Below are 13,217 nucleotides of genomic sequence, written 5' to 3' on the forward strand. Positions count from 1 at the left end.
TACCTTAGGACAGCTGGTACCTATAGTTGAACAAGAGTTAGTTTAAATCGTAATTTTTAGCCAACACTAGGCAGCTGGTACATAGTTGAACAGAGTTGTTTAAAGCGTATTTTTAGCCAACACTAGGCAGCTGGTACATAGTTGAACAGAGTTGTTTAAAGCGTATTTTTAGCCAACACTAGGCAGCTGGTACATAGTTGAACAGAGTTGTTTAAAGCGTATTTTTAGCCAACACTAGGCAGCTGGTACATAGTTGAACAGAGTTGTTTAAAGATTGGCTTTGTTTTTTGCGGTTGTTCTTCAAATTTTCCAAAAGTAAAGCCCTCCAGTGGCACAGCGGTAAGTGTGCGGACATAGAACGCTAGAATCCGGGTTTTGATACCCGTGGTGGGCAGAGCACAGATAGCCCATTTTGTAGCTTTGTGTTTATTACAAACAAACAAACCAAAAGTAAAAAATACATGATAACACATGAAAAGGGTAAAATGTATCTCTACATATACATATAGACTTCTTATAGTGTAACTACACGACATTTGTGTATATTGGCCGTGTGCCATTTTATGTCCAAAAATTTTTTTTATTATTCAATATATTAAAATTATAACAAAATTAATTACAATCACCTCTGACCTTATATCAACGGATTACTTATAGTGTCCACATTGGTATATCATGGCCGTTGTACGAGATGTTCTATAATAGAAGTAAGGTTATGAGATGTAATGATGTATACATCTAAATAAGTTTGTTTGTTTCTGGATGATGAGACAGTGTTTATTAAGGACAGTCCAAGAATCATACCACACTTGACGAGTTGCTTGTAAGAATCTATTAGAATATTGCAAGTGTACTTTATAAAATTGAAAGATTACAAATGTACATATAACTTTCTATTTAAAGAAACAATTTTCGTAATATTACAAACTAATATTAGTAAAAAGTAAAATGAAGTTAAATTTTTTCCCTGTCTTTTTTTTTCTAAGTATTTTCTCATAATTTGGAGAAACAAATCTCACTAGCAAGGATCAAATTTCGTGATTTCTAGTCTTAATCTTCTACGTTTCGTTTTTCTCAAAATTCAATCCAATGATTTAAAAACATTAAGGCCGATGATCGTATCTTCTTTACAGAACTTTCTGGATGAGTATATATTGTGTATGTCTAACCTGTAAAGTTGATATAAAGATGGAATGCGATACCTCTTGCTGTTTGTCAAATTTCCAAGGATCAAATCATCAAGTTTCCGTTGGCAAACACATTATTTGGATCAACGTATTCTTTCACCGCCCTCATCATACCAAGACCAACACCGGACACAGACTGTTTCAACCAACGCTTCCGGATCTTACCAACTGTAAATAGTATATTTTAATAGTAATAATAATTCATTTGTATTATTTACTTGTAACAAGTTTTAATCAAGATAATACTTATTGTCAAATAGGGGAACAAAATTACAACCATGAAACATTTCATGATTAAACTACTAGCTTTGTTCCTTAAGTAAACATGTTAATACATTTCTAAATAATAAACAATATTAAACCACATGGATGTATTTCAAACAATTCGATTCTATTCAAACCAGTTTTATTTCACTCATCTTAAAGCTTGCTTTTCAGTAAAATTAAAGCATCTAATGCAAATTCTATTTCATATAATGTATTTTTCAAAAATATCATTTCATCCTGAGTAGTTGTTTACTCGATCTAAAACTGACAAGTATACTACGTGATAACCGTAATTAGTTTCCCTCTGGTGGATCTAGACTATTTTCTGTTTGTTTTTTTGTTTTCTTACGTCTAATAAAATAAACTTTCATTTTGTTCTTATAACCAATCGCAATTATAGGGAAAGTAAACTTGCAGAACACTTCCGTACTTACTTCCGTGGTGATGAGAAACACTTCCTCCACAAGCAAGTATCTCGTCTCTAGCTGCCGCCTGGAAAATAATGTAACTTTTTATAAAAAGCAACTCTCAATATCCAATAAAATCTATAGCATTTAAGATAAAAATCTGAGTTTAATATTTTTTAAACATATTACAAATATATGTTCCTGTTTTTAATTAATGATATGCACCTAAGAGTTTGATAAATGAATACCAGTGCTTTTTATTGGGTTACCGTTTTTATAACATTCAAGTGCTTTTAACGTTTAACTACATTCAAGTAAAGATTTCATTCATAAGTACTTGATAATGCTCAAAAACAAGTTTCATAACACAATATATCTGTAACAAGTGAGTTCATATCTCTCGCATTACGTTAGCGGACTGTGGATTTGAGGTTTTGTTGTTCGAGTCCCCATACGCCAAAAAAAAAAACAATAAAAAAATCGCATTCTGCACTTTAGAGCTGTGGGTACGTTATACAGTAAGGTCAAACTGCTCTATAGTCCGGTGATTTCTCTCGGTAAAATATCCATCCGGACCCGGCTACTTTTGCAATGTAACCGCGAGATTTATACGATTAATAACTTGATTACTAATTTGCATTTAAATATAATCCTACTGACTTGATTATGAAGTAAATCAACATTATATAGGTTTTTCCGCTCGTTATTTTAAACACACTCTCACCCAGTCAATGACTGAGATGTTGAGCAACTTGTTTATGCCCCTGTTACTATTATTAATGTTACTATTATTCGTGATTGTGGAATATATTTTAATGATTTTTTGTACAGGTTGTACACGTTTTACTGAGACAGAAATTAAAAATAGAAGTCTGAAGGCGACTTTACAGAGCTTTCGGTGATTTTCCGGAATATTTTAAGTATATCATAAAATATTGATTGCTACTTGTTAAGTTTCAATAGGAAACATGTTGATAAAATATGAAATTCTGAGGAGAATTTGTGACTTTTTTTCTTACCCGAATGTTCTAATAAAAAGATAAAATGCGGTAAGTTTCTTTAAAATAGTGAATAAAGATGATTACCATAATTTCGCGTTGTACGACAAATGTACAGTCTACAAACAGCAGAAAAAAGTGTATGCGTGTATAGACCCCGATCTAATCGTTTTTTCAATAAAATATTGTAGAAACTTATTATATTCTATCCTACATAGAACAAGTAAAATGTCATCATGATAAATAAAATCTGGCCCAAGCTTGTTCTTTGGTTAACATCTTCGGTTTTGTTCAACTCTAGGGAGGGTCTTGTTCAGGGAATGATGTCATGGGATCATGCCCATAGGCAACAAACACTATGCTCAAGTTTTCTATTAATAACACTAGGTAACAAAATAAATTATTCTCTGCCATTATAAAAAATGCAACTGTTTTTGGTAATTTGAAGATGCTGATTCTAAAAACCACGTTGAAAATTACTGATCACCTCTAGTTTTCTAGTTATGATAGATTTATTCTAAATATTATCATTTACCATAAAACTAACTTTTTCTTGAATAACTTTACTTATTCATTGAAAATTGGATTTAAAAATGTAAAATCTTCATGCTTTGATAAGTTTCTTTCATGTTCACAACCTGAGCAACGGGAATCGATGGCTTAGTATTCCCATTGTTCTTTCAGATTAACTTTAGATAAAAAATCTCCATTTTGAGGTTGATGTTCAGTACCTAATTTTCCATTAATGCATCATCATCATCATCTGTACAGAAACACAAGGTATATTGTATTCTGTAGTGAGAAGCAAAGCTTTGATGGTGTCTTCAGTAAACTGAAATTGTTGTTCCTGAAGCTAATAAATTTCACTGCTGCAAACGAGAGCTAAGAAGTTCCACATACTATTTCGATAGAGACAAATTATGAATCAGATCTTTCAGCTCTTCTTGTGTGATGAGACGAGGCAGTTAATGTTGAGGTGCCACAGGAATATAATTACTAGATGAAGAGGATTCATTGTCTTCTTCGCAATATAACTCTTCTGTTTTGTAATTCGCTGATGGATGTGGCACTGGAAGGCCATCCCCATGAGTTACTGGTTTCATTGCAGATGCGATATCTGAATATTTAATGTAGTGTTTAGTTTCGTCTGAATATACAAAAATATTAGTCATGCAAAAATAACAAACAGTTAAATGATTTTTGCGTTCACTCCATATCATGAGAACTGCAAATGGCATGCTTGTTTTCTTCTTATTCAGCCACTGTGTCAAACCAGACGTGCAAAGTGTACAACATACATGTGGTGCCCAATTTTACACACGAAATAATGGTAGTAAGCTACCTTTACCTTGTGTGTGTGATGTTTTCCTTCGTGAAACTGTAATATATTTTCCACAAATATAGCAGACACTATTTGGGTGGTTTTTGCACTGTCGGACTTTACTTGAAGTGGAAGCAGCCAGCATTTCAAATGGTTTTCTAAAAAATACAAACTTTATGTTTACAGAACTAGAGTTCTAAAATATTTTTAAAAACAAAGTTTCCAGAATTTGATTGTATCACGGGTATGATGCGAGGAAGAAGATTGGTCTTTGTTTTAACTGTGCAAGAAGCGAGGTGAAGTGACCAACTGAGTGAGGGAGAGACAACTGAAAGAGAGACGTATGACTTCGCCCCTTTTATACTCAGTCGAGGGACTTCTTGAATGTTCTAGCAAACTAAGCACGTGGGGGTTTCATGATTCCCGGGCGGAGCAGTTGACTGTGGAAATGAAGCAAAAGTGGTGCAATTCACTACAATTATATCGAGAGCAAACAGCATATATGAACAATATATTTGGAATTTTATACCAATACAATACAGTCAATGTTTGAAGTTATCAAAAATGTATGCCTTCTACCCATGAAACTGTCCAAGTAAACTAACTTTCACAGCATAAATCTATTATTCTGTGGTTATTACATGGTATTTCACATAATGCTGATAAAATATTGAGATATTATAATAACTCAAAATCTAGAGGTGATGGACAATTTCTGACTACAATTTTGAAATCAGCACCATCAAATTACCCCGAATCACGTGAGTTTTCTGCACTAGCAAATTGTTTGTTGCCCAGTGTAATCGAAATAAGCTACATATTTTTTCATGTAATTATTTTGTTATAATTTCTTGTATCATATGTATGGTAAACATAGAAAAGAATCACATGAATGTATTTTGAAACAAGTGTTTTTTCCTCCAGAAACAAGATTAACTTCTCCTGGAAATGCTTAAGATTGAATTTTGGTCAGAGAACTTTGTTCTTTGAAATCTTCACAATGATCACGTGACCCTCTTATATTTTGGAAACGTAACCCTTAACCTTCTAATTTAAATAATAATTATAATAATAATAATAAGAGTGACTGTCAAATCCTACTCTTTTGTCAACAAGAATAGCCCAAAAGTTGGCGGTGCGTGGTGTTGACTAGTTGCTTTTTCTCTAGTCTACCACTTCAAAATTAGGAACGGCTAGCGCAAATAGCTCTCGTCTAGCTTTGCGCGAAATTCAACACACAAACAATCAAATCTTACTGTTCGTGTCAATGTCTAAGTTCTCCAGGAAAGAACACTTGGGTATTTGGGAAATATGATGTTGCTTTGGAGCTTAAAAAACGATAAGCCATCTTATCTTTCTTGTAAGTGTAAGGTGCTCATCTTCTGAAAATATTTGTCCTATAGAATTCATTGCATGTCTCTTAACGAAATATTGGACAAGCACTCTAGCTTTATCTACTGTAATTCCAAAAGGAGTAATAAAAATAAGAGATACCTCGAGTTCCTCGTACACATGAATCGGATCTGGAAGGCCACGTGTGTTAATACCCATATAGAAGTAAATACAAGCCCCCACATCGTAAGTCTGGGTTACTCGGTAAGAAATAAATGGTTGATAGGGTAATCCATGTACTTCCGCTTCTCTAAGAATTCTGTCTCTCACATTTCTACATAGATCCAAAACTCTGAAAATTGAAAGAAAATATTCCCTGTACTCACGTCATGCTCTTGAGTTGCAGGTACATTATCAACAATGGTACAACAACAGGTAAATGAACATTTTAATTTTCTTCCTATAAATAATATAATGTAAGCACAATAAACAGTACTGGGAGGTTAATGTAGGTTTGTGCCTCTAAATACAAACTGTCTGGAGCTCCACTTTGCTGCTTACTACTCTTTACACAAAAACTGTTTGTTAACGTGCACAAAGCTACACAATGGGCTATATGTGTTGTGCCCAACGTGGATATCAAAGCCTGATTTTAGCGACATAATCCCTTAGACTTACCGTACGCAGAAACAAGCTGATATATTCAGCCATTTCTAACAGATTCGTTTTGTTAAAATCCATCCTTTTAAAAACTGGCTGTTAGTATAAACATTAGATTAAATAAAGTATCAATTTTCTCAAGTTATAACAAAGTTGCTCTTTCTGCGCAAAATACCTTTCAAGCCATGTTTTTGAATGAACTTATTGTTTATTTAGTTTATATTATAGTAGTTACTGAACGCTGCGTCAAGTTTTTCTTGAACAGAATTGTTTGCGCATTACTGACTAATATGGTTCCACCTATTTACTAACATTTATACTTCAGGTTTACTTGTATTGCTCCCTCCCCCAAGGGATAGCTCATCTTGAAGGTTTATAACACTTAAAATTCGGAGTCACGTCCTCTCTGTGAGCACAGTACAAGTAGCCCATTTTGCATCTTTGTGCTTAACAACAAACCACAACTATTTCTTGATTTTTTCCCTTCTGTCATATGTCATCTCGGATGAAAAGCTATTGTAGTACATAAGGAAATGTCCCCATTTATGTTTGTTATTTCATGTCATTCACAGAGACGTCTTTAAAAGAGTCTTTATACTGTGTTGTATTACGTGTACTTTAAATATATCTTAACTATTTCATGTTCTGATTGATATACAAGTTTACATTATAATTTTCACTAAACATACCTATCCCATGGTACAGAAGTTTCAAACGATTCTGCAAATACGCCATAGTCAAATGCCAGGTCCTGCGAACATGAAAACTGAGTTAATGTAAAGAAACGAATGTTCGTTATAACACATTATGCTATATTAAAATATTTAATCAAAGTTGAAAATCTATCAGAGTTGGAAAGACAAAGCAATACTCTATGACAATGACTTCGTTAAAAACCTAATGACATTAAATGCAGAAAGAGGAATAAAATAGGATACCTTGCAGGAAAACGTGCTAAAGCTAAATCAATAAGTTAAAACAATGAATTGAAACTCGAAGCTTCTAATTCAGTGGGAAAGCGGAAATTTAAAATTTATTTCTTTTAAGCTTAAAAAACAAACTTATAGAATCAAACATAAAACAGAAGCCCTTCTTTGGGTTTGATGTCGCGATAATAACAGATTAAGTCGATGAGGCCATATTTTGAAGATTAATTTTAAACACTTTAAGATTTAAGCTAAGTATGGATACTAATTTTTTATTTTTCACATACAGGTTCTTAATAACCCTAATTTTTAAACCATTAAATCAAAGTATACAAGGCTGCGTTATAAGGAAAACGGTCAAATCCCGTTATTCAATTATAGTAGTCCAAGGGTTGGCGACGAGCTCTGTTGACTAACTGCTTCCTCTCTAATCTATCAGTATGAACTTAGGGACAACAAGCACAGGTATCTCTTGTGTAGCTTCGTCACGAATACACCAAGTCATGAATTATTCCTGTTTTCTTATGGCATTTTTGGCTTTCTTTGTTTCGAAAAATTATGGAGACAAAAATATGGTAAATAGAAGCACTTGTAACAATATATTATATATAAAATATGGTAAATAGAAGCACTTGTAACAATATCTTATATATAAAATATGGTAAATAGAAGCACTTGTAACAATATCTTATATATAAAATATGGTAAATAGAAGCACTTATATATAAAATATGTACTCTTAAGCCAACAAAAGATGTTCTTTAAAATTAAAATTTTCCCTATTTTGAATTCTTACCCCACATAGGAAGAATAAAATCTCCGGCATTTGAAAAGCTTACTAAACTAAAGCAGTTAATTTACATTAGTTTCAATTCACTTACCACCACTTAGTAATTACAATTTTACACCGACTACCGAATATTATAAATCTCAAGTTCTAACAAATCACACATTTCCTATTACTAAATAAGCCACCAACTTTTTACACGTTATTAGTGGCTTGTTTCAGATTAGGGGTTGTATCGTATCTTCTTGTAAGGTCACAACGTTGTACATACTGCTGGAGAATTGTTAGGAGTAGGGGCTGTATCATTACATTCCTCGAGCCTTCTTGTAGGGTCACAATGTGTTACATTCATTCTGAATTCATGAAACTGAATTATCTTTACAGAAGAGACTTCAGTTTAATTTCAATTGTACGCAACCTTTTAAAAGTTAAATAAACACTTTTAAAACTTTTTCAAGATGAGACAGATTCATCAATACTTATTTCTATCATCTGTTATTTCATCAGCTATTATTTTTTTGTACATCGAATGCCCAGTGGGGAACCACTTACTGTATCCGTGTCTGTTAAACTGGTATGGAATATTTTTTTACCCTTTACATCATTGTTCGATATCTTACCCGTATGTATGCAATCACGTAAGTTAACAGATAACCTCGTTTGCCGTTCTCCTCCCCTGCAGATAGACCTCTGCAATATATAAATACAAACCGTTATGGCGCAATACAACTTAACACTTAAAACATTAGAAACACTCTTATAACAACAAGTATGATACGGTTACCGTAGTCTCAAAAATGAAGTGTGTTTGTGTAACCGTTGTAAGAAGAATAAAATAGACTCATGTGACGCTAGCATACACTACTGGCGGAAAAACGTACTCACCAACATATATATTGTTTGGTTTTAGGTACTCATATTAGCCACCGAAGCCCCTTCAAAAAATCAAGAACACCAGGTTAATTAAAACCAAGAAAATACTGTAAAAATGAAGCAAGTCGGTAGAGAAACGCAGATCACTTTACACAGACTAATTTATTTTATGTATGTACATTGCGTGTAAAGACGGACAGAAAAAAAAAACGAATCCCTCAAACTTCCAACTGGACATGATCATAGAACCTCGTAGAGTGGTCCGAGCGTAACTTATTGGTTAGATTGTCAATTAAGACCAATTATCCTAAGTAAGAGAGACCGTAGAGTGCTTACAACGCTTATTGTGAAAGAGTGCAATCAGTACACCACCGATTTTCGGGAAACTGATGATCCGGTACCTCCTTTAATCCGGACAAAATTACGAGAGCGCAACTGAAAATCCAGCTACCGCCAGACTACTTCACTGGTCGGCCATAGATGGCGGTGCGTGTGCCGTGCGATCTTTCTGGACGGGCTACTCACATTTTAAGTAGTACGTCACTCTCGTGAAAATTTTCTTATAAATATTAAACTAGTGGATCAAATTGTTTGAATTTTTTTATGAATGTTGACAATAATATGTAGTTTAACAAGATAGGAATATTTAGTTTCGATTTTTTCTTCAATTTTTTTACAACACAGAATGTTGATAATAGTGTATGGGAATTAAAAATATAACGTACATGAAAATAACAATAATAATAATAACAGTAAAATTCTAAAATTTGCCACTTTGGAAGCGGTACTACTGCAACATTTTTTGTAAGTACAGTAATTAATAAACGTTTTTTTATTCATACTGTACTAATAAACCTGTATCATTTATACTTGTACTAATGTATTTCATTAACCATTTAATTCACATTTAATATTTGTTTTACTTCAGTTTCTAGCAGTCCATGGTACTTTAGAGACACGGGAGGGGTATAATTAGTGGGTCAGAGATGTATTGTTGAATTATTATTACGTGACCTCTGTTGGTCTGGCAAAAGTGATAATCCGGCAAGGCTCTGGAACCAAGGGTGTCGGAAAATCGGTGGTTTACCTGTCTTAGATTTACAGTTCATTGGAGAGTAAAACCAAAAGGCACCGTACCGACAGTAAAAGGAGGAGATTTCTCCAGAACGAATCAGAATACTCTCTTTCAGTTAGATAATCTAAAACATTTAAGGAAAAAAATGACCGCAAAGAAATAGTTAAGTATCATAGATGACCAAGTTGTTGGGGTATCTTTGAAACCCGAATGCAAAGCATACATCGACCTCCAAAAAACCTTCACCAATTACAAGAGCTTATTATAACCGGGACGGCACATATACCACAGATTACCTGTAGACATTTTACTGATTCTATCACTTCTCGCGTTTCCGCTGTACTTGGTGCCAACAACTTGTTAACTCATTGTTAACTTGTTAACACAAGATAAATGAGTGTTGGTAATTTTTGGTCTAATCCCTGAATTTTAAACTCTTGGAGCTAATTAAAGATGTTACAAAAACAGAAACACAGAATGTTATATTTCAGCTAAAAGCACCTTGTTAACGATGAGAAGCAGTCCGGATAAGGCAAAGTGGTTATCGTGCCGGACTGCAAATCCCAAGGGTTCGTGTTTCGTTGCAAAAAATTATAATAGGGCTCCGGAAGTACCTGCGTTTTAAGATGAAATAATACTTTTCACTGAGAGTAGCCGTAAAGGAAGAGTTAGCAGTGGGTGCTATCGAATAGCTCTTGTTCATAAGATACAAATTAGGGACGGTTAGCACAGATAACCTTTGTGCAGGTTTGCGCGAATATCCTAAACAAACCAAACCAAGGCACAATTGCGTTCGTGGTAACATTTCTAGTGAAAATAACACTTACAAAAAAATAGACATAACAAACTGGTGAGATGAGACTTGATTGTGGCACTTAGACAAAATTACGAACTGGTGAGGTGAGACTTGATAGTGGCACTCAGACAAAGTTACGAACTGGTGAGGTGAGACTTGATAGTGGCACCCAGACAAAGTTACGAACTGGTGAGGTGAGACTTGATAGTGACACTCAGACAAAGTTACGAACTGGTGAGGTGAGACTTGATAGTGGCACCCAGACAAAGTTACGAACTGGTGAGGTGAGACTTGATAGTGGCACCCAGACAAAGTTACGAACTGGTGAGATGAGACTTGATAGTGGCACTTAGACAAAGTTACGAACTGGTGAGGTGAGACTCGATAGTGGCACCCAGACAAAGTTACGAAGTGGTGAGATAAGACTTGATAGTGACACTCAGACAAACTTACGAACTGGTGAGATGAGACTTGATAGTGGCACTCAGACAAACTTTTCGAAGATCGTCAATATTACTTTTAAATTAAAACAATGTTGATTTAAAATACTGGTTATGACGAAGAAATGTGGTAAGAAGTGGTGCAGTATAGTATATACATTTCTAACGGAGTTCATCATATACACATTTATCTATGTATCAAGACTGAACTAGTTCCGAATAGACCTATTCTAAGGGACGTTAAAATTTATTGCTTGAACAAAATAAAATCTGCTTGTTTCGTAGAATGAACTATTTATTATGCTTTTGGTAAACTATCAATAGCTATTTTTGCATGCATTATTTTACGAATGTACTGATATGACAGAGAAGTTATGTCTTAGATATATTAACTTGACTCTAACTTTATCTCAAATATATCTTTAGTAACTTTCTTCAGGCTCATGCGTCGACTAGTGGTTAGCGTACCGGATTGGGGTTCGAGACGCCACGTTGCCAAAAACGCGTCGTACTTTCAGCTATATGTACGTTTTTTATCTGAAGGCAATCATACTATTCAGACAAGAGTAGCCGATTTAGGCAACAGGTGCTGTCGACTATAACCATCCCTCTCTCTAGTCCTCATTTCAAAAATGGGGACGGTCACGGTCGAGTCCCAGCACACTGTGAGAGCAAATCAACTTATTTTCTTTATCACACCATTTTTACAAATTATTTGGGTTCTTGATAGTCAAAAGAACAATTGTTTAATTAAGATCCTAAAAATGTTTATGTTTTTGGTTTTCTATTTTTATAACTAAAAGTACGTTTAAAAAGTTTAAAGTTTTAAAAAGCGGAATTGGACCTTTGTCCATGCTTTATAGAGAGATATTTTCGGTGGAATTTACTATTTACTAAATTCGTTAAGCTACCGATTACAACATAAAACTCTTTGTTTAAGTTCTTTTATTGACATTCATAAATATTAATGTGAAATGTAAGTGCACTCACCCATATTTGTTTCCTAAAAACATAAGCTTTTTTTCCAGACTTTCGACGTCCTTGATGTTGTTTGTTTGAAAATAAGGAAAAGGAAAGATTATAAAAAAGTAATTTGAGAAAATTGTTATGTGAAAAACTAGAATCACTGTGGTAGTGAGTTTAAAACTGTATTATAACATTTACCTCCCAGTGGCACAGCGGTAAGTTTATAGGCAAACAACGCTAAAAACAGGGTTTTGATACCCGTGGTAGACAGATCATAGATAGCCCTTTGTGTAGCTTTGCGCTTAACACCAAATAAATTGAATAAAAGGCCCCCGGGAGCACAACAGTAAGTGTGAAGGCTTATAACACTAAAAACCGGGTTTCGATACCCGTGGTTGGCACAGTACAGATATGCCATTGTGTAATATTGTGATTAACTACAAACAAACAAAATCATGACATTTTAATATTTAGTGCATGACTATCACGACGTTAACAGAGCGTATACAATAAGAGCATAACCTCCTTGATGTAAACAAAAAACAAAAAAACATTAAAACCTAGGTGTAAAATCTGGTTACAGAATAGATTATTTGAATGAATATATATATGTATAATACAATACAAATATATCAAAAAATACAACAGTCCAGTGAAACGTTATTTGTTGAATTGGTTTTGTAGTCTTACAACTGTTACATTTCAACCCTGTAAAGAAAAACTTAAACAATAAAAATGATAAAATAAGAATAATTAAATCTACATACTAAGGGAGAAAAATAAATCATAAGGTAAGCGAGAAAATTTTATTTCATAAAAAAGAGAAACATATTGTAGCTAAATCGTTAATACATTTGAAATATAAGTGTTTGAAATTGATTTATAAGAACAAACTCTTCAAGAATCAAAATTCCTATTATATATATAATGTTCTCCAACCATGTTTTGTATTGGAGGACCTTTATCGCAGGTGGTAACGACACAGGAACGTATAACAAAATGGCTACGTTCAGGAAAAAAATACAATATTTGTGGATATGGTCACAAGCCATGTTCATATGGCGTATGGCCCAGCATGGCCAGGTGGTTAGAGCGCTCGGCTCGCAATCTGCGGGTCGCGGGTTCGAATCCCCGTCACACCAAACATGCTCGCCCTTTGAGCCGTGGGGGCGTTATAAAGTG

The 13,217-nt window shown here is 34.1% G+C and overlaps 1 protein-coding gene across 5 annotated transcripts in view; it reads right to left on the bottom strand.

Annotated features, from left to right (window-relative positions):
• The window catches only part of LOC106457774 (alkyldihydroxyacetonephosphate synthase, peroxisomal-like), an 82,481-nt gene that overhangs the window by 23,480 nt on the left and 45,784 nt on the right, over positions 1–13,217 (bottom strand). For 2 of the 5 annotated variants that reach the window (XM_022383800.1, XM_013917218.2), the window contains exons 15-21: positions 12,060–12,109; positions 8,506–8,575; positions 6,862–6,923; positions 5,675–5,864; positions 1,889–1,946; positions 1,203–1,355; positions 560–831 (exon numbers count right to left, since the gene is read on the bottom strand). In XM_022383800.1, the coding sequence (XP_022239508.1) occupies positions 1,231–1,355; positions 1,889–1,946; positions 5,675–5,864; positions 6,862–6,923; positions 8,506–8,575; positions 12,060–12,109 (555 nt within the window). In that variant the 3' untranslated portion in view covers positions 560–831; positions 1,203–1,230. Of the gene's footprint in view, positions 1–152; positions 832–1,169; positions 1,356–1,888; positions 1,947–5,674; positions 5,865–6,861; positions 6,924–8,505; positions 8,576–12,059; positions 12,110–13,217 lie in introns of those variants that run through there. The other 3 variants (XR_002610247.1, XR_002610248.1, XM_022383801.1) reach the window with 3 other exon arrangements.

The sequence above is a fragment of the Limulus polyphemus genome, unplaced genomic scaffold (genome assembly GCF_000517525.1).
Source record: "Limulus polyphemus unplaced genomic scaffold, Limulus_polyphemus-2.1.2 Scaffold372, whole genome shotgun sequence".
In the NCBI taxonomy this organism is placed as follows: domain Eukaryota; kingdom Metazoa; phylum Arthropoda; class Merostomata; order Xiphosura; family Limulidae; genus Limulus; species Limulus polyphemus.